At 34.5% G+C, this 22,668-nt stretch overlaps 1 protein-coding gene across 1 annotated transcript in view; it reads right to left on the bottom strand.

The window, feature by feature from the left end:
• The window catches only part of LOC133648199 (dynein axonemal intermediate chain 1-like), a 50,296-nt gene extending 29,305 nt beyond the window's left edge, over nucleotides 1–20,991 (bottom strand). The window contains exons 1-14 of the mRNA XM_062044039.1: nucleotides 20,298–20,991; nucleotides 20,168–20,212; nucleotides 20,003–20,095; nucleotides 19,856–19,936; nucleotides 17,563–17,689; nucleotides 16,802–16,851; nucleotides 15,393–15,545; nucleotides 11,447–11,506; nucleotides 10,427–10,546; nucleotides 6,721–6,805; nucleotides 6,483–6,600; nucleotides 6,373–6,416; nucleotides 3,433–3,680; nucleotides 1,024–1,113 (exon numbers count right to left, since the gene is read on the bottom strand). Coding sequence (XP_061900023.1) covers nucleotides 1,024–1,113; nucleotides 3,433–3,680; nucleotides 6,373–6,416; nucleotides 6,483–6,600; nucleotides 6,721–6,805; nucleotides 10,427–10,546; nucleotides 11,447–11,506; nucleotides 15,393–15,545; nucleotides 16,802–16,851; nucleotides 17,563–17,689; nucleotides 19,856–19,936; nucleotides 20,003–20,095; nucleotides 20,168–20,212; nucleotides 20,298–20,333 — 1,350 coding nt within the window. The 5' untranslated portion in view covers nucleotides 20,334–20,991. The remainder of the gene's footprint in view (nucleotides 1–1,023; nucleotides 1,114–3,432; nucleotides 3,681–6,372; nucleotides 6,417–6,482; nucleotides 6,601–6,720; nucleotides 6,806–10,426; nucleotides 10,547–11,446; nucleotides 11,507–15,392; nucleotides 15,546–16,801; nucleotides 16,852–17,562; nucleotides 17,690–19,855; nucleotides 19,937–20,002; nucleotides 20,096–20,167; nucleotides 20,213–20,297) is intronic.
• Between the last annotated feature and the right edge of the window lie 1,677 nt (nucleotides 20,992–22,668).

Raw genomic sequence — 22,668 nt, 5'->3', positions numbered from 1 at the left:
ATATATATATATATATATATGCAGATCGAAATTTGAATATTCAAAAAGTTAAAGTACCAATGATTGTCACACACACACTAGGTGTGGTGAAATCTGTCCTCTGCATTTGACCCATCACCCTTGATCACCCCCTGGGAGGTGAGGGGAGCAGTGAGCAGGAGCGGTGGCTGCGCCCGGGAATCATTTTTGGTGATTTAACCCCCAATTCCAACTCTTGATGCTGAGTGCCAAGCAGGGAGGTAATGGCTCCCATTTTTTATAGTCTTTGGTATGACTCGGCCGGGGGTTTGAACTCACGACCTACCCATCTCAGGGCGGACACTCTAACCCAGGGGTGGGCAATTAATTTTTACCGGGGGCCTCATGAGCAACCCGAGCACTGCTGGAGGGCCACATCGACAATATTTCAATTACATTTTGCTCAATATTATTTTTGGATATATACCGTAAGATAAATAACAATAATGATAATAATAATAATAATAATAATTAATAATAATAATAATACTTTCATTTAACCTAGCTTAACTTTATACCAAAAGCACTGCTTTGGAAATTATTTGTACCCCTTTCAGAGATCACATTTAGTTCCCCTTAAACATCCTCATGTTGCACAATGAAATGTAAGCATTCCTGTAACTTTCTCTAGTAACAGCATTCCATGATTACTATAAATACATTAACATTAATAATAAATGACAGTAAAATAAGCACACGTATGACTGAGGAGTCATAGTGTAACTTTGTGTGGTATTTGAGTTGTCCGACTTTTTGTGTGGCCATGAACGCACCAGTGGTTTAGTGGTATGCGTGTTGGTGACAGATGACAAGTTGGTTTTGGCCTGGTTTGTACGGCAGAAAATGACTAGTTTTTCGAGATAGGAGTGTTTTACTCATGTTTTTGGTGTGGTTATGGCCCAATATAAACAGTTTTGCTCAATAAAGTGATCAACATGTGTACATATATGTATATACACACAAGCTTGGACTAGACTATGAGAAGTTTGCAGCATGAAAACTAACCTGGATGAGAGTCCAAGACACAACACGAGCATCTGAGGACACTGAGTAGAAACTGTGGTTGTTGTCCAAGTCATCCTTCTGCCAGCACACCTGATAGGAACCTACAACTAGTTAGTGTGGTTAGTTGTCCAAGTCATCCTTCTGCCAGCACACCTGATAGGAACTACAACTAGTTAGTGTGGTTAGTTGTCCAAGTCATCCTTCTGCCAGCACACCTGATAGGAACTACAACTAGTTAGTGTGGTTGTTGTCCAAGTCATCCTTCTGCCAGCACACCTGATAGGAACTACAACTAGTTAGTGTGGTTAGTTGTCCAAGTCATCCTTCTGCCAGCACACCTGATAGGAACCTACAACTAGTTAGTGTGGTTAGTTGTCCAAGTCATCCTTCTGCCAGCACACCTGATAGGAACTACAACTAGTTAGTGTGGTTAGTTGTCCAAGTCATCCTTCTGCCAGCACACCTGATAGGAACCTACAACTAGTTAGTGTGGTTAGTTGTCCAAGTCATCCTTCTGCCAGCACACCTGATAGGAACTACAACTAGTTAGTGTGGTTAGTTGTCCAAGTCATCCTTCTGCCAGCACACCTGATAGGAACCTACAACTAGTTAGTGTGGTTAGTTGTCCAAGTCATCCTTCTGCCAGCACACCTGATAGGAACTACAACTAGTTAGTGTGGTTAGTTGTCCAAGTCATCCTTCTGCCAGCACACCTGATCGGAACTACAACTAGTTAGCGTGGTTAGTTGTCCAAGTCATCCTTCTGCCAGCACACCTGATAGGAACTACAACTAGTTAGTGTGGTTAGTTGTCCAAGTCATCCTTCTGCCAGCAAACCTGATAGGAACTACAACTAGTTAGTGTGGTTAGTTGTCCAAGTCATCCTTCTGCCAGCACACCTGATTGCAACTACAACAAGTTAGTGTGGTTAGTTGTCCAAGTCATCCTTCTGCCAGCACACCTGATAGGAACTACAACTAGTTAGTGTGGTTGTTGTCCAAGTCATCCTTCTGCCAGCACACCTGATAGGAACTACAACTAGTTAGTGTGGTTAGTTGTCCAAGTCATCCTTTTGCCAGCACACCTGATAGGAACTACAACTAGTTAGTGTGGTTAGTTGTCCAAGTCATCCTTCTGCCAGCACACCTGATAGGAACTACAACTAGTTAGCGTGGTTAGTTGTCCAAGTCATCCTTCTGCCAGCACACCTGATAGGAACCTACAACTAGTTAGTGTGGTTAGTTGCCCAAGTAATCCTTCTGCCAGCACACCTGATAGGAACCTACAACTAGTTAGTGTGGTTGGTGTCCAAGTAGTCCTTCTGCCAGCACACCTGATAGGAACTACAACTAGTTAGTGTGGTTAGTTGTCCAAGTCATCCTTCTGCCAGCACACCTGATAGGAACTACAACTAGTTAGTGTGGTTGTTGTCCAAGTCATCCTTCTGCCAGCAAACCTGATAGGAACTACAACTAGTTAGTGTGGTTAGTTGTCCAAGTCATCCTTCTGCCAGCACACCTGATTGCAACTACAACAAGTTAGTGTGGTTAGTTGTCCAAGTCATCCTTCTGCCAGCACACCTGATAGGAACTACAACTAGTTAGTGTGGTTAGTTGTCCAAGTCATCCTTCTTCCAGCACACCTGATAGGAACTACAACTAGTTAGTGTGGTTAGTTGTCCAAGTCATCCTTCTGCCAGCACACCTGATAGGAACTGCAACTAGTTAGTGTGGTTGTTGTCCAAGTCATCCTTCTGCCAGCACACCTGATAGGAACTACAACTAGTTAGTGTGGTTAGTTGGGCACATCATCCTTCTGCCAGCACACCTGATAGGAACCTACAACTAGTTAGTGTGGTTAGTTGTCCAAGTAATCCTTCTGCCAGCACACCTAATTGCAACTACAACTAGTTAGTGTGGTTAGTTGTCCAAGTCATCCTTCTGCCAGCACACCTGATTGCAACTACAACTAGTTAGTGTGGTTAGTTGTCCAAGTCATCCTTCTGCCAGCACACCTGATAGGAACTACAACTAGTTAGTGTGGTTAGTTGTCCAAGACATCTTTCTGCCAGCACACCTGATTGAAACTACAACTAGTTAGTGTGGTTAGTTGTCCAAGTCATCCTTCTGCCAGCACACCTGGTTGCAACTACAACTAGTTAGTGTGGTTAGTTGTCCAAGTCATCCTTCTGCCAGCACACCTGATTGCAACTACAACTGTTAGAATTCATCAGTACATCGTAGTAGACCAGGGGTTCTATCTAATTACTTGTGTTCTATTTTCCTACATTCAAACACAGTGTTACTGTTCAAACTATGTGTAAAGTTATACTTAGGTCTACTACACTACTATATTTAATGATGTCATTATGCTGGTTAGAATCACCGGAGTAGACAGAAGAACCCTGACCTGCCAGACGGGGTCGGTGTGCTTGCCAGTATTAGAAGTACTCTTGTACTCGGGGTCCAGTCCCTTGTTCTTCAGGTTGTACACGCCCACACAGCCGTCATAGAATCCTACGGCCACCAAGTGGGAATGTTGCTGGTGGATGTCCAGGCACAGGACGCCAGAAGGTGTGGGGAAGACGTACTCGGGGAAGGTGGAGTTCTTCAGGGTGTAGAAGAGAAGCATCCCTCGGCCCTGTTTGCTGAATTCATCTGTCAGGGGAAAAATAGGATTGTTTTTATTCAATCATTCCAGCTATTTTTTAACTTATCTATTCTATTTACATATTTATTTCACATCAAATATTCCACTTTGAATATTTTCATGGGGAAAATATTTCAAGAAATATACAAAAAAAGAAGTAAACTTAGTCAAAAAATAGATCTGAAGTTGCTCTATAGATATAAAAGTGTTGAAAGTTTAAAAAAGGCAGCGCCTGTTTACGACCCCCCGTCCCTTTAGAAACAGCTGTTGCCATGTAATCAGGGAAAATAAAAGAGGAGGCGTACAATTTCGTCAGAGCATTTGTTTTTTTTTTTTACCTTAAAACGGTCATTGCCCAAAATCGTATAATTGACGGATGTATCTGAAGTTGGTCTAAAGATTTGAAAGTAAAAACAATAAATAGTGATATCTGCCTTATTTTTAAATACTTTTTTAAACATTCATCGTTAAAAAACAACAACTATGAACCAAAGCAATGTTGTTAGGATCTATTTACATATTTATTTCACGTCAAATATTCCACTTTGAATATTTTTATGGGGGAAATATTTCAAGAAATATACAAAAAAAGAAGTAAACTTTGTCAACAAATAGATCTGAAGTTGCTCTATAGATATAAAAGTGTTGAAAGTTTAAAAAAGGCAGCGACTGTTTACGACCCCCCGTCCCTTTAGAAACAGCTGTTGCCATGTAATCAGGGAAAATAAAAGAGGAGGCGTACAATTTCGTCAGAGCGTTTTTTTTTTTTTTACCTTAAAACGGTCATTGCCCAAAATCGTATAATTGACGGATGTATCTGAAGTTGGTCTAAAGATTTGAAAGTAAAAACAATAAATAGTGATATCTGCCTTATTCTTTAATACTTTTTTAAACATTCATCGTTAAAAAACAACAACTATGAACCAAAGCAATGTTGTTAGGATCTATTCACATATTTATTTCATGTCAAATATTCCACTTTGAATATTTTTATGGGGAAAATATTTCAAGAAATATACAAAAAAAGAAGTAAACTTTGTCAACAAATAGATCTGAAGTTGCTCTATAGATATAAAAGTGTTAAAAGTTTAAAAAAGGCAGCGCCTATTTACGACCCCCCGTCCCTTTAGAAACAGCTGTTGCCATGTAATCAGGGAAAATAAAAGAGGAGGCGTACAATTTCGTCAGAGCGTTTGTTTTTTTTACCTTAAAACGGTCATTGCTCAAAATCGTATAATTGACGGATGTATCTGAAGTTGGTCTAAAGATTTGAAAGTAAAAACAATAAATAGTGATATCTGCCTTATTTTTTAATACTTTTTTAAACATTCATCGTTCAAACAAATAACTATGAACCAAAAGCAATTTGTTAGGATATATTTACATATTTATTTCACGTCAAATGTTCCACTTTAAATATTTTTATGGGGGAAATATTTCAAGAAATATACAAAAAAAGAAGTAAACTTTGTCAACAAATAGATCTGAAGTTGCTCTATAGATATAAAAGTGTTGAAAGTTTAAAAAAGGCAGCGCCTGTTTACGACCCCCCGTCCCTTTAGAAACAGCTGTTGCCATGTAATCAGGGAAAATAAAAGAGGAGGCGTACAATTTCGTCAGAGCGTTTGTTTTTTTTACCTTAAAACGGTCATTGCTCAAAATCGTATAATTGACGGATGTATCTGAAGTTGGTCTAAAGATTTGAAAGTAAAAACAATAAATAGTGATATCTGCCTTATTTTGTAATACTTTTTTAAACATTCATCGTTCAAAAAAACAACTATGAACCAAAAGCAATGTTGTTAGGATCTATTTACATATTTATTTCACGTCAAAATATTCCACTTTGAATATTTTTATGGGGGAAATATTTCAAGAAATATGCAAAAAAAGAAGTAAACTTTGTCAACAAATAGATCTGAAGTTGATCTATAGATAAAAAAGTGTTGAACGTTTTAAAAATAATAATAATATATGTGTCAGAATAATTGTATCTAAGTTATCTCAAAACTTTGAGTTTCAATGAGTTCCCGGTGAGCAGACAAAAGCTGTCTTTGATCTTACCAATCAAAAGGCTTGTAAAACTCCACTGTGTAGGATGGGAAGCGACATGAAGGTGTCGGTTTCTTTGATGCATTGTAATCCACAGGAAGATTTTGTCTCGACCCGAGATCTACAAAGCGGAGAGGAAGCAGGACCTGACCTTATCATGGACGCCCCTGCTTATTTCAGCAAGACAATGCCAAGCCACGTGTTACAACAGCGTGGCTTCATAGTAAAAGAGTGCAGGTACTAGACTGGCCTGCCTGTAGTCCAGACCTGTCTCCCATTGAAAATATGAAGGTTAAAATATGAGAAGGGAGACTGTTGAACAACTTAAGCTGTACATCAAGCAAGAATGGGGAATAATTCCACTTCAAAAAGGTGTCAAACCTTTACTGAGTGTTGTTAAAAGGAAAAGCCATGTAACACAGTGGTAAAAATGCCTTTTTTGCAATGTGTTGCTGCCATTAAATTCTAAGTTAATGATTATTTGCAAAAAAAAAAGAAGTTTCTCAGTGTGAACATGAAATATTTTGTTTTTGCAGTCTATGAAAAGGATTTGTTGTATTCTCTTTTTATTTACCATTTACACAACGTGACAACTTCACTGCTTTTGGCTTTTTGTGCATATGTTCTGTAGGAAGTTTGACTGCTTACATGATCCCAGTCCCACAGCAAACAGATCTGGATAGTTTTCATTCCTGTAAGACACGATGCGGTCATTATTATGGTCACACCCTGAAGTTCTCCACACATCCACAACCTACCAGCAGAGGGCAGTGACACACATCACTTTGGCCTTTTCATAGGTGAACTTCCACAGGGGAAGAAGAGTGCCCTCCTGCTCCCGAAATTCATCCGCTGCATCCTCAAAGTATTTAAAATCTGAGACAACATCCGAGAAACCGCGAGATTAATTAAGGTGTGACAGATTTGACAACCATTTTAGTTGTTTGTTTTTTTTCAAAAAGAAATACTGTTACCTGATACAAATAATAAAAGTACCTTGTGCTATTTCATGACACGTATTCTGGTTGACCATTCGCTCCAAAAGCTTGATGGCAGTGGTCATTTTGTGCTGGTCATCACTCTGCAGATATAACAACTATCACTGGTTGGAAAACTACTTTATATTCCGGACTATAAGCCGCTACTTTTTCCTCCGCGGCTAATTTATGGATTTTTCTTTACTAACGTCCATGATGTTTTGCATTCTTCAAATAGTTTTCAGAGACACTGAAAAGGTGTGTTAATGTTTCTACTATGGCGCCATCTTTTGGACGGGTTTGCTCACTGCAGGTTGACAATGACAATGTACAAACCCTGTTTCCATATGAGTTGGGAAATGGTGTAAGATGTAAATATAAACGGAATACAATGATTTGCAAATCGTTGTATTCCGTTTATATTTACATTTAACACAATTTCCCAACTCATATGGAAACGGGGTTTGTACTTCCTGTATCGTGCCTTGAACCGGAAGTACATCCTGTTTTGTCTGCTATTCGTCCATAGCGTTCCTACTCGCAACGTTTTTAAGTTTTACAATACAACTAAAACAATTCATACTTACGAAGCCGTCCCGTGTGTGATGTCTGTAGGAGTGTTTTCATGCATATTTGTACGTGCTACGGTAATAATCAAGCTTGAGTCGTTAGCATTAGCAAATAAGTTAACACATTTTCAAATAAAATCTGATGCTGTAAATTCCGTACTATAAAATGCTCCTTTTTTCTTACACTTTGAACCTGGCGGCTTAAAAGACGGCATAGCTAAGATAGAAATACTACAGCGATTTAACTTAAGTTCGTATAGAAAGATAGAAATATTACAGAGATATAACTTAAGTTCATATAGAAAGATATAAATATTACAGAGATATAACTTAAGTTCATATAGAAAGATATCAATATTACAGAGATATAACCTAAATTCATAAGAAAGATATAAATATTACAGAGATATAACCTAAGTTCATATAGAAAGATAGACATTTTAGAGAGATATAACCTAAGGTCATATAGAAAGATAGAAATATTACAGAGATATAACCTAAGTTCATATAGAAAGATAGAAATATTACAGCGATATAACCTAAGTTCATATAGAAAGATAGAAATATTACAAAGATATAACCTAAGTTAATATAGAAAGATAGAAATATTATAGAGATGTAACCTAAGTTCATATAGAAAGATAGAAATATTACAGAGATATAACCTAAGTTCATATAGAAAGATATAAATATTACAGAGATAAAACCTAAGTTCATATATAAAAATAGAAATGTTAGAGAGACATAACTTAAGGTCATATAGAAAGATAGAAATATTACAGAGATATAACCTAAGTTCATATATAAAAATAGAAATATTACAGAGATGTAACCTAAGTTCATATAGAAAGATAGTAATATTACAGAGATATAACCTAAGTTCATATAGAAAGATAGAAACATTACAGAGATATAACCTAAGTTCATATAGAAAGATATAATCATTACAGAGATATAACCTAAGTTCATATAGAAAGATAGAAACATTACAGAGATATAATCTAAGTTCATATAGAAAGATAGAAATATTATAGCGATATAACCTAATTTCATATAGAAAGATAGAAATATTACAGAGATATAACCTAAGTTCATATAGAAAGATAGAAATATTACAGCGATATAACCTAAGTTCATATAGAAAGATAGAAATATTACAGAGATATAACCTAAGTTCATATAGAAAGATAGAAATATTATAGAGATGTAACCTAAGTTCATATAGAAAGATAGAAATATTACAGAGATATAACCTAAGTTCATATAGAAAGATAGAAATATTATAGCGATATAACCTAAATTCATAAGAAAGATATAAATATTACAGAGATATAACCTAAGTTCACATAGAAAGATATAAATATTACAGAGATATAACCTAAGTTCATATAGAAAGATAGAAATATTATAGAGATGTAACCTAAGTTCATATAGAAAGATAGAAATATTACAGAGATATAACCTAAGTTCATGTAGAAAGATAGAAATATTATAGCGATATAACCTAATTTCATATAGAAAGATAGAAATATTATGGAGATATAACCTAAGTTCACATAGAAAGACAGAAATATTACAGAGATATAACCTAAGTTCATATAGAAAGATAGAAATATTAGAGATATATAACCTAAGGTCATATAGAAAGATATAAATATTACAGAGATATGACCTAAGTTCATGTAGAAAGATAGAAATATTACAGCGATATAACCTAAGTTCATATAGAAAGATAGAAATATTCCAGAGATATAACCTAAGTTCATATAGAAAGATAGAAATATTACAGCGATATAACCTAAGTTCATATAGAAAGATAGAAATATTATAGAGATGTAACCTAAGTTTATATAGAAAGATATAAATATTATAGCGACATAACCTAATTTCATATAGAAAGATAGAAATATTATGGAGATATAACCTAAGTTCACATAGAAAGATAGACATATTACAGAGATATAACCTAAGTTCATATAGAAAGATAGAAATGTTAGAGATATATAACCTAAGGTCATATAGAAAGATATAAATATTACAGAGATATAACCTAAGTTCATGTAGAAAGATATACATATTACAGAGATATGACCTAAGTTCATATAGAAAGATAGAAACATTACAGAGATATAACTTAAGTTCATATAGAAAGACAGAAATGTTAGAGATATATAACCTAAGGTCATATAGAAAGATATAAATATTACAGAGATATAACCTAAGTTCATATAGAAAGATATAAATATTACAGAGATATAACCGAAGTTCATATAGAAAGATAGAAATGTTAGAGATATATAACCTAAGGTCATATAGAAAGATATAAATATTACAGAGATAAAACCTAAGTTCATATAGAAAAATATAAATGTTAGAGAGACATAACTTAAGGTCATATAGAAAGATAGAAATATTACAGAGATATAACCTAAGTTCATATAGAAAAATAGAAATATTACAGAGATGTAACCTAAGTTCATATAGAAAGATAGTAATATTACAGAGATATAACCTAAGTTCATATAGAAAGATAGAAACATTACAGAGACATAACCTAAGTTCATATAGAAAGATAGAAACATTACAGAGATATAACCTAAGTTCATATAGAAAGATAGAAACATTACAGAGATATAATCTAAGTTCATATAGAAAGATAGAAATATTATAGCGATATAACCTAATTTCATATATAAAGATATACATATTACGGAGATATAACCTAAGTTCACATAGAAAGATATAAATATTACAGAGATATAACCTAGGTTCATATAGAAAGATAGAAATGTTAGAGATATATAACCTAAGGTCATATAGAAAGATATAAATATTACAGAGATATAACCTAAGTTCATATAGAAAGATAGAAATATTACAGAGATATGACCTAAGTTCATATAGAAAGATAGAAATGTTAGAGATATATAACCTAAGGTCATATAGAAAGATATAAATATTACAGAGATATAACCTAAGTTCATATAGAAAGATCGAAAAATTACAGAGATATAACCTAAGTTCATATAGAAAGATAGAAATATTACAGAGATATAACCTAAGTTCATACAGAAAGATCGAAAAATTACAGAGATATAACCTAAGTTCATATAGAAAGATAGAAATATTACAGAGATATAACCTAAATTGACTTACCGCTGTGTCATTGCGCATCACCTTTTTTTGGTTTTTGTCGCCATCTTTCCTCGGTTTCTGTTTCTCTTTTTTCATTTCTTGCTTGTGCATCTCCTCCACGTACGCGTCATAAATGTCCCACTGCAGAGACGCCAGTGTTCCATCAGCAGGACGTGGAATAAAGACATGGAATAAAGACGTGGAATAAAGACGTGGAATAAAGATGTGGAAAAAAGATGTGGAATAAAGACGTGGAATAAAGACGTGGAATAAAGACGTGGAATAAAGATGTGGAATAAAGATGTGGAATAGAGACGCGGAATAAAGATGTGGAATAAAGACGTGGAATAGAGATGTGGAATAAAGATGTGGAATAAAGACGTGGAATGGAGACGTGGAATAAAGATGTGGAATAAAGACGTGGAATAAAGACGTGGAATAAAGACGTGGAATAAAGATGTAAAATAAAGTTTGTGGAATAAAGACGTGGAATAAAGATGTGGAATAAAGATGTGGAAAAAAGTTGTGGAATATAGACGTGGAATAAAGATGTGGAATAAAGATGTGGAATAAAGATGTGGAATAAAGACGTGGAATAAAGATGTGGAATAAAGACGTGGAATAGAGACGTGGAATAAAGATGTGGAATAAAGACGTGGAATAAAGACGTGGAATAAAGACGTGGAATAAAGATGTGGAATAAAGATGTGGGAAAAAGTTGTGGAATATAGACGTGGAATAAAGATGTGGAATAAAGATGTGGAATAAAGACGTGGGAAAAAAGTTGTGGAATAAAGATGTGGAATAAAGATGTGGAATACAGATGTGGAATAAAGATGTGGAATAAAGATGTGGAAAAAAAGTTGTGGAATAAAGACGTGGAATAAAGATGTGGAATAAAGGTGTGGAATAAAGACGTGGAATAAAGACGTGGAATAAAGATGTGGAATAAAGATGTGGAATAAAGACGTGGAATAAAGATGTGGAATAAAGATGTGGAATAAAGATGTGGAATAAAGATGGTCTCTTCCAATAAGTCACCTGGCTAGCGGCGGCCGAGTAGTTACGGCGTGGCGGAGGTGCAGTCTGGCAGCTTCTATCCTGCAGGACGGCAAGAATTAACATGACTTCTAACATGATTACATTCACATGTCTTAGACCGCAGGCGTCAAATTCAAGTCACATTCATTGTGTGCAATGTTTGATGTGTGAATGTTGTTTAAATCCTCTGTGGGTAAACATCTGTCATTCCTTTTCTGAACGTATTAGTAGGCCACACTGAAAAAAGTCAGTGTTCAAAAACAAGAAAGAAAAAAAAAAAAAAAGAGGGATATTTTACTTGAACTGAGCAAAATTATCTGCCATAGAACAAGAACATTTGGTTTGTCAAGACTTTCCAAAACAAGTAAAATTAGCTAACCTCAATGAACCCAAAAATAGCTTAAAATAAGTATATTCTCACTAATAACAGGTGCACTTTTCTTGGTAGAAAAAAAAGAGACCTTTTTTCTCAATATGTTGAAAAATATTCTTAAATGAAGTAAATGCTAGTGCCATTATCTTGACATAATGATATGCGCTCGGCATTACATTTCTTGAAACCAGCAAACTTATACTAAAAACTAATTTATTGTTCTTAATGGAAAGGCAACAAGGCAACCGCTTGTTACTCTCGGGCAGGGGCGCCGAAAAGGGGGGGTAAAGGAGACGGATCCTAGGGGCCCATGATGGAGGGGGGCCCAGAGAGGCCCCTAATGATGATGAAATTATAATACAGAAAAAATAATGGGGGCCCTGTAAAGATTCTTTTCATGGGGCCCAAAATCCGTAGCGGCGCCCCTGCTCTCGGGGTCTCATATTGTCTAAAAATGCATTTTTCCATTGATAACATGACATCATCACGTCAAGTGCGTGCTCTTTCAGTCAATTAGTGCACGAGGAATATAAACATATATGTGTATATACAGTGTTTCCCATAAACTGCCAAGATACCTGTGGCGGTGGGGGCGTGGCTATGGGCGTGGTCACCATGACATCATCGAGTAATTTGCATAATTTACTACAATGATTTGATTTTCTCTAAAAAGGCTCAAAAAATGTATACTTACTAATTAATAATAACCGTTTTGTTTTAAACGTCCTTCCATCCATTTTACAATATAATTACAACACTTTATGTACATATTTATATACAGATTTGAACAATAAGTTATTCACTGAAATATATTTATTAATTGTGGTTCTTACAAAAAATATATCTTATAAGATATAAAAGCTAAAATGTCTCAAAGCTCTGCCCCTTTAATTAGTGCATACTAAATAATTTAACTTTAGCCTACTACTACAACCATATTATTTACCAGCAACATAAAGTGAAACAGAGGCAGAGGTGTCCTGCCACAGTCAGTAACAAATAAACAGAAAACAGTAGTGGTCAAATACAAATAAGGCAACAAGAGAAGTATCCTGCACTTCTCTTTTGTAAAGTAAATCTGAACAGCCGATATGGGCATCTACATCAACTATATGATTTGCCTGAGAAGCTGGAGAGGACAAAAAAAAATAAAAAATAAAAAAAAAATTTTTTTTTTTTTTTTTTTTTACATTTTTAATTGTATTTATTTATTTATTTGTGGCGGACGTAATTCTTTCGTGGCGGGCCGCCACAAATAAATGAATGTGTGGGAAACCCTGGTATATATATATATATATATATATATATATATATATATATATATATATATATATATATATATATATATATATATATATATATATATATATATATATATATATATATATATATATATATATATATATATATATATATGCCAAAAACATTTTTATTGTAATTTTGAAGAATTTACCTGAATGTGCATGAACTATTTCTGTTCAAAATAGTTAGAAATGTCACATGTTAAATGTTTAAATATTAAGTTAAGTATATTAGTTTGCTGTACTGTGCCAACTGTACTACTATATGAGTACCTATTTTCTATTGTTTCATTGAAAATAAAACAGCAAAGTCCATTTGGCTGTCATCTGTTTTAATTATGAGACACAATTGTGTCAAAGTCATGATTTTTTTTGTTCATGCTTGAAATAAGAAAGGATTACTTTAAAAAAGTAGTTTTATACTTGTGAGTGTTGATGACACAGCTTTGCAACAGTTGATATTCTAGTTTCAAGCATGTTTTACTCATTATAGGTCATCAAATCTCAGCAACAAGCTGTAATATCTTACTGAGATCATTTAGGACCAAAACACTTAAAACAAGTAAAACACTCTAACATCAAATCTTATGTATGGCCGCACAAGTCCCGGGATGCCCAACATGTCCATAACACACCCAGCCAAGTCCGAGGGAGGATAAAAGTTGGAAAAGTCGACAAAAGTCCCAAAAATGTTAAAAATACCTACCCAGGTTGGAGTCCCACAAGTCCCGCCGCCGGCCCGGATGTCCAACATGTCCAAAACGCGCCCAGCAAAGTCCCACGGGAAGGCAGAGGAAAAGTGAGAAAAGTCGGTAAAATGTTCAAAAATCCCACCCGGGTTCGAGTGCCACAAGTCTTAAGACTTGTAGCATTCCATGTGGGACTCCAACCTGGGTAGGTATTTTGAACATTTTTGGGACTTTTGCCGACTTTTCCAACTTTTATCCCCCCTCCCCGTGGGACTCGGCTGGGTGTGTTATGGACATTTTGGGCGGGACTTGTGGGACTCGAACATGGTATTTTGAACAACTTTTCTCACTTTTCTCCCCCACTTCCCGTGGGACTTTGCTGGGAGAGGTTTTGGATATTTTTTGCATCCCGGGACTTGTGCGGCCGGCGGCGGTACTCGTGGGACTGGAACCCGGGGAGGTATTTTGGACACAATTGGGACTTTTGACCATTTTGGCCGCCTTTTCCCCCGCCTTCCTGTGCACCATTGCTGGGTGTGCTTTGGACATTTGGACAAAAATAGTTTCAAGCATGTTTTACTCAATATAGGTCATCAAATCTCAGCAACAAGCTGTAATATCTTACTGAGATCATTTAGGACCAAAACCCTTAAAACAAGTAAAACACTCTAACATAACATCTGCTTAGTGAGAAGAATTATCTTATCAGACAGAAAAAAAGCAAATATCACCCTTATTTGAGATATTTAACCTTACTTAGATTTCAGTTTTTGCAGTGTTGAAACTGCGGCCCTCTTGAATAGCCCCCATTTACAGTAATTTGTTGTAAAAAAACAACCATACATTCTACAGTAAAAGTCTGGTGACTAAGCTGTTAGAAGAATCATGTATATATTATCACACAACTTTAGTATGCTTAAAGTCTGTTGCTATAATTACTAGCTATTGTGCTCAAGCTGTACTTTTTCTATCTGTGCAAGGACAACAACTTATTGTCTGAGGGGTGGCCTCAGCCGAAGATGATATCTTTGTTTTAGCCCGCTAACAGCCAAAGACTTCAAGGACCTCAACTGAAGATAAGACGACAGCACGCAGACTACGCAGAGACGAGGCGAAATCGCAAGGCCCCAGCACATTCTGTCACATATTGTGCGTACTGGAGCTGCTTTGCATCATATATATGACCACTCCTTTTAGAGGCGGCCTCAGTGATGTTGACTGGGGAACTCCTGAATAAATAGAGGGACGCGGGAGCTGTACCTTAGAGCCTAGGGCGAGGCTGTGACTAAGTGTGCAGCTCCATGCGTTCTCCTCATGAGCTAAATTGAACTGTCTCTGCATGATTCCTTGCTTCTGGTCTGTTTAATAGATGTCATCGGTGTTTGAACCTGACAATGGATGGATGGATAACAAAAATAAACAGTGTGTATTTTAACAGGGCAATTGTGGTTGCCAGATTAGTTTTAACAGTACGTTCACAACAATGTGGCCCTTGAATAAAATGAGATTGACACCCTGTACCGGACATTTTTGTCATATTGTGCAAAAAAAAACAACCCGACATTAGATGTTCTCCTTCCTACCCGCAGTGCATTGTTGAGAGTCTGAGAGGCTCTCTGGATGTAGTTGAACTGGTTGGTACATTTGGGCTCCTGATTGTTGGTTTTGGAGGCAACACTGTCTGCTCGGTCGTCTTCTCCGGCCTCCTCTTCCTCGCCTCCATCCCTCGGTGCATCCTACGTGAACACAACCACAGTGTTGAAGTTCAAATCAAACTGTTAGGATAATTGTTTGTAAGTTATCACAAAAAACTTTGTGTTAAAATGAGTTCCAGGCAAAAAGACAAAAGGCTGTCTTTGAAACCAACCAAGAAGAAGGCTCGTAAAACTCCACTGGGACTTCAAAGCGGAGAGACGACAGGATCTGCCCAATTTCCAGACGAACTCTTTTTGAAGTATTTTACGAACTCTTTCTGAACTATTTTATGGAACTCTTTTTGAACTATTTTACGGCCTCTCCTTTTGAACTGTCCGGTAACCAAAGGCGACGCTGTTTATGACCCACTTCCCTCTGGAAGCAGCTGTGGTCAGGTGGGGGGAGAAAGTCAAATAAAGAAGGAGGAGTGCAATCTTTGGGCAGAGCGTGCTGGAGATTGTAGAAGGATACAATGTCCGGGCGACTCTCCTCAATATATTGAGTCCAAATTGAATTCTGTCTCTGTTTAATTGTTTGCCTCTTGTCTTGTTTAATAGATGACATCAATGTTTGAACCTGACACAAACATTAAATTAGGGATGTCCGATAATGGCTTTTTGCCGATATCCGATATTCCGATATTGTCCAACTCTTTAATTACCGATACCGATATCAACCGATACCGATATCAACCGATATATGCAGTCGTGGAATTAACACATTATTATGCCTAATTTGGACAACCAGGTATGGTGAAGATAAGGTACTTTTTTAAAAAAAATTGTAAAATAAGATAAATGAATTAAAAACATTTTCTTGAATAAAAAAGAAAGTACAACAATATAAAAACATTTACATAGAAACTAGTAATGAATGAAAATGAGTAAAATTAACTGTTAAAGGTTAGTACTATTAGTGGAGCAGCAGCACGCACAATCAAGTGTGCTTACGGACTGTATCCCTTGCACACTGTCTTGATATATATTGATATATAATGTAGGAACCAGAATATTAATAACAGAAAGAAACAACCCTTTTGTGTGAATGAGTGTAAATGAGGGAGGGAGGTTTTTTGGGTTGGTGCACTAATTGTAAGTGTATCTTGTCTTTTTTATGTTGATTTAATAAAAAATAAAAAAATAAAATAAATAAATTAAAAAAAAACCGATACCGATAATAAAAAGAACGATACCGATAATTTCCGATATTACATTTTAACGCATATATCGGCCGATAATATCGGCAGGCCGATATTATCGGACATCTCTACATTAAATGAATAAATGATATAATTTACCAAAATGTCAGTTTTTTCTTCCTCTGGTCCAGAATCCACTGTGCGTGACTCTGGAAACAACAGAAACATCAACTTTTAGGAGTACAGTACACTTTAGTGCCATTCTGTACGTCACATGTTAATAGTGGCATCTGGTGGCACAAAGTAGGAACTACACCAAAAACCATGAGAACAACTCTGCCCGTCTTAATAACAAGGAGTCACATACACTATATTGCCAAAAGTATTTGGTCACCTGCCTTGACTCACATATGAACTTGAAGTGCCATCCCATTCCTAACCCATAGGGTTCAATATGACCTTTTGCAGCTATTACAGTTTCAACTCTTCTGGGAAGGCTGTCCACAAGGTTGCGGAGTGTGTTTATAGGAATTTTCCACCATTCTTTTAAAAGTGCATTAGTGAGGTCACACACCGATGTTGGGGCTCTCAGTCTCCGTTCTAATTCATCCCAAAGGTGTTCTATTGGGTTCAGGTCAGGACTCTGTGCAGGCCAGTCAAGTTCATCCACACCAGACTCTGTCATCCATGTCTTTATGGACCTTGCTTCGTCAGTCATGTTGGAAGAGGAAGGGGCCCCGCTGCAAACTGTTCCCACAAGGTCGGGAGCATGGAATTGTCCAAAATGTTTTGGTATCCTGGAGCATTCACCTGTGATTAGGACACCTGATTCTGATCATTTGGATGGGTGGCCTAATACTTTTGGCAATACAGTGTATTTAGGGACTGGAATGAAAAATGTGACATGGTTGAGTGGGCACCTTCAGCCAGGTCTTTGTGGGCTGCCAGGCGACGAGCCTCGTCCGAGTCCTGATGGATGAGACACCCGTCCAGGACAAAGTGGACCGCCATCTGATCCACAGCGCTGGTCAGCTTGAAGGCCCCTTCCTGGGAAAGCAACATGGAGGGGTCATGACCTGGGGGTCCTTGGACCGTGTGATTTATGGCGGTCGGATGAAAAAGATAAGCACTGTTTTTTTAATTATACAAAATCTACTTTTTCTGGTGTAATACCAGTAGGGTTGCAAAATTCCGGGAATATTCAAAGTTGGACACTTTCCATGGGAATTAACGGGAATTTAATGGGATGAAACATTGAATGCAACATGCTAGATCTTGCAGCATGATTATTAGCTAAAGCAACCTGATTTAATGCAAATTTAGTAATTCCTCCATCACACGTGCAGTGCATTCTTCCATCACATGCACAGATAATTCCCAGCATGCAACACACTGCGAGAATTGTAAGTTTCTCTACTCTTTTTTTATTCAGGAAATAGGAGTAACCTGCATCCTGTTCAAATATAACTGCTACTTAAGCACCACAGCTCACATTGCTAATGCTAACGTTAACGTTAGCATATGCTAATGTGTTTGCTGACGTTTGTGTTCTTCCCATACCTTTACTTATATTTTTAATCTATTTTTGCCCTAAATTAAGCATCTTAAAGCATAAAAATGGTAAAACAACTTAAAATATTAATTCCACAGTATATGTTTTATGTATTCTTGCTCTAAATTAAGCATTTTAAAGCATACAAATGGTAAATCAAACTAAAATATTAAGTCTACAGTATATTTTTAACATATTTTTGCCCTAAATTAAACATCTTAAAGCATAAAACTGGTAAAACAACTTAAAATATTAATTCTACACTATATTTGTTTATGTATTTTGCCATAAATTAAGCATTTTAAAGCATAAAAATGGTAAAACAAATTAAAATATTAATTCTACAGTATATTTTTAACATATTTTTGCCCTAAATTAAGCATTTTAAAGCATAACATCGTAAAACAACTTAGAATATTAATTTTACAGTATATTTTTTTAAAACATATTTTTGCCCTAAATTAAGCATTTTAAAGCATAAAATGGTAAAACAACTTAAAATATTCATTCTACAGTATATATATATATTTTTTACGCATTTTTACCCTAAATTAAGCATTTTAAAGCATAAAATGGTAAAACAATTTAAAATATGAATTATACAGTATATATTTTTTAAATCTATTTTTGCCCTAAATTAAGCATTTTAAAGCATAAAAATGGTGAAACAACTTAAAATATTAATTCTACAGTATATTTTTTTAAACATATTTTTGCCCTAAATTAAGCATTTTAATGCATAAAAATGGTGAAACAACTTAAAATATTAATTCTACAATATATTTTTTTTAACGTATTTGTGCCCTAAATTAAGCATTTTATAGCATTTAATTGGTAAAACAACTTAAAATATGAATTCTAAAGTATATTTTTTTAAACATATTTTTGCTCTAAATTAAGCATTTTAATGCATAAAAATTGTGAAACAACTTAAAATATTAATTCTACAATATATATATTTTTTACGTATTTGTGCCCTAAATTAAGCATTGTATAGCATTTAATTGGTAAAACAACTTAAAATATTAATTCTACAGTATTTTTTAAAACGTATTTCTGCCCTAAATTAAGCATTTTAAAGCATTTAATTGGTAAAACAACTTAAAATATTAATTATACAGTATTTTTATTTTTATTTTTTACATATTTTTGCCCTAAATTAAGCATTTTAAAGCATAAAAATGGTAAAACAACTTAAAACATTAATTCTACAGTATATTTTTTTTTTACATATTTGTGCCCTAAATTAAGCATTTTAAAGCATAAGAATGGTAAAACAACTTAAAATATTAATTCTACAGTATATATATATTTTTTAACGTATTTTTGCCCTAAATTAAGCATTTTAAAGCATAAAAATGGTAAAACAACTTAAAATATTAATTCTACAGTAGTGTCGGCCCCTAGATAAGACCAAACCAATCAGAGCGCACCGTTCAGTATCGTGGCCACTGATTGGCTCTAATTATGTGGGTGTTATTTTGGGTCTTTCGTAATGTAAGAAAGTAATAAACAGTTTTTTATGTGTGCTGGCAATGAAAATATTCTATTTATAAAATAGAAAATAATACGCCAACCAATTAACAGCGCTAAACAAGGGTTGACTGTACCTAAAATGGTTTAAAAAGAGTATAAATCAAACAAAAATAACAAATCTTTACCTTGAAGCTGTAGCGGACAATATTTTGAGGGGCATGTGGATTTTTTGCGGTCAGGATCCTTGTGATTTCCTCTTTCAGTTCCTGTGGAAACACCCACACGGAGGATCATCATGTGTCAGGGTCAGAGGTCACAATGATCGGTCTTACAGCATCAGTGAGCTCCAGTTGATCCGCAGGTTTAATAAGTTTCCCCTGGACTCTTTCTTCCCAACTGTAGTCACCATTGTCATCTTCCTCCTCCTGCAATGTTGCACCTTTTAAACCATTTCAAGGCAAATATTACATTTTATTTTTGTCTTGCATGTGACTCACCTTTCTTTTATTAGTAGCTTTTTGCAACTTTGCACCAAGTACCTTCTAGTCACACAACAAACAGCAGGTTGCAGAAAGTCTTGAATGAAATTAGAAATAGAGCAGTTAATTCATTAATTCTTAACCTTACCTTTTTCACCGGCGCTGTAGCGTTACTGGTCGGCATGTCTGACAGGTTTACAGGACTTTGACTTGTTAAAAGTGTTGAATTGGAGTCAAACTACAGAGGAATGCTGCTGTAGTGGAAGACAGGCTGCTGTTGTGTATTGGTTGCCATGACAACCAACAGGAGGGCAGGGATCCCTACCACTAGAGGCGCTAGAGAGACCCAATGGAGTGTGAAGGAGCTTTTAGTGTTTTCTTTCTTTTCTGGACATTTTGGCGACTCTCTAAGCTGGATATATGTTGGAAATTATATTATGTTTGCCTCTAATGCGTACCAAAGTATAATTAGTGTGATTATTATCGGTATTTATGACATTTTCAACACGCTGAGTAATATGAACCAATCAGCGTCCCTTATTCCAACACTGTCCAACTTTTTTTGATTGATTGATTGAAACTTTTATTAGTAGATTGCACAGTACAGTACATATTCCGTACAATTGACCCGAATAAGTTTTTAACTTGTTTAAGTTGGGGTCCACTTTAATCAATTCATGGTATTTTAACCCAATCAGATCCAACTTTCTTCAACATATTCCACATTTGGCCAATGACAGAGAGCCATTCTCTTCCGGCTTCATTATCATATTTTAACCTATCAGAGAGGATGGCGGCATTATGCTACCTCCCAACAAAGCTACTTCTTTTCGGCTCTGAAAAAAAATGTTGAAAAGGAATTTTACCTTTGCAACCTTATGATACTATTGGCTAAGTTTTATATTCATAAATGTAAGTTTCTCAATACCCGACCTGTTTTTTGTGCCTTTAAAAAAAGAATTAGAACTCTACATTAAAACACTCTCTACCTCTAACAACCAAAAAGCTGTGAAAGCTATGATGCTGTGTTCCAATATTTACTGAACTTGAGTGAGCCTATGGCTTTGCACTTTGTTTTATATATATATATATATATATATATATATATATATATATATATATATATATATATATATATATATATATATATATATATATATATATATATATACATATACATATATATATACATATATATATATATATATATATATTGCATTCTATTTATAGTTACTTTATTGAGTTTACAACCCACTGGCGCTATTTTGTACTGTTTGTGTATTGTTTTTGTACTGTTTTTGTACTTATGTTGACTATTATTATTTCTCGATTGTTTGTAAATGTTGCAGTTTATAAATAAAGGTTAATACAATTTAAAAAAAAAAATTTTTCGGCTCGTCACCATCAAATAAAAACAATATTTTACACTTTTTTTGACACTGCGATATACGTACATGTAAATATTATTCTGCAATATTTTTTTTATTTTTTTTTTTACATATTTTTGCCCTAAATTAAGCATTTTAAAGCATAAAAATGGTAAAACAACTTAAAATATTAATTCTACAGTATATATTTTTTACATATTTTTGCCCTAAATTAAGCATTTTATAAAGCGTAAAAATGGTAAAACTCTTAAAATATTAATTCTACAGTATATATTTTTTTTTACATAATTCTGCCCTAATTTAAGCATTTTAAAGCATAAAAATGGTAAAAAAAAACTTAAAATATTAATTCTGAAGTATATATTTTATGTTATTCTGCCCTAAATTAAGCATTTTAAAGCATAAAAATGGTAAACAACTGAAAATATTAATTCTACAGTATATATTTTTTTTACATATTTGCCCTAAATTAAGCATTTTAAAGCATAAAAATGGTAAAACAACTTAAAATATTATTTCTACAGTATATATTTTTTTTTACATATTTCTGCCCTAAATTAAGCATTTTAAAGCGTAAAAATGGTAAAACAACTTAAAATATTAATTCTACAGTATATATTTTTTTAACATATTTTTGCCCTAAATTAAGCATTTTATAAAGCGTAAAAATGGTAAAACTCTTAAAATATTAATTCTACAGTATATATTTTTTTTTACATATTTCTGCCCTAATTTAAGCATTCTAAAGCATTAAAATGGTAAAAAAAAACTTAAAATATTAATTCTGAAGTATATATTTTATGTTATTCTGCCCTAAATTAAGCATTTTAAAGCATAAAAATGGTAAACAACTGAAAATATTAATTCTACAGTATATATATATTTTTTTACATATTTTGCCCTAAATTAAGCATTTTAAAGCATAAAAATGGTAAAACAACTTAAAATATTATTTCTACAGTATTTATTTTTTAAACATATTTCTGCCCTAAATTAAGCATTTTAAAGCGTAAAAATGGTAAAACAACTTAAAATATTAATCCTACAGTATATTTTTTTAATCAATCAATCAATCAATCAATGTTTATTTATATAGCCCTAAATCACAAGTGTCTCAAAGGGCTGTACAAG

The sequence above is a fragment of the Entelurus aequoreus genome, linkage group LG01 (genome assembly GCF_033978785.1).
Source record: "Entelurus aequoreus isolate RoL-2023_Sb linkage group LG01, RoL_Eaeq_v1.1, whole genome shotgun sequence".
Taxonomy (NCBI): Eukaryota; Metazoa; Chordata; class Actinopteri; order Syngnathiformes; family Syngnathidae; genus Entelurus; species Entelurus aequoreus.
This window is presented reverse-complemented; position numbering and strand designations above follow the sequence as displayed.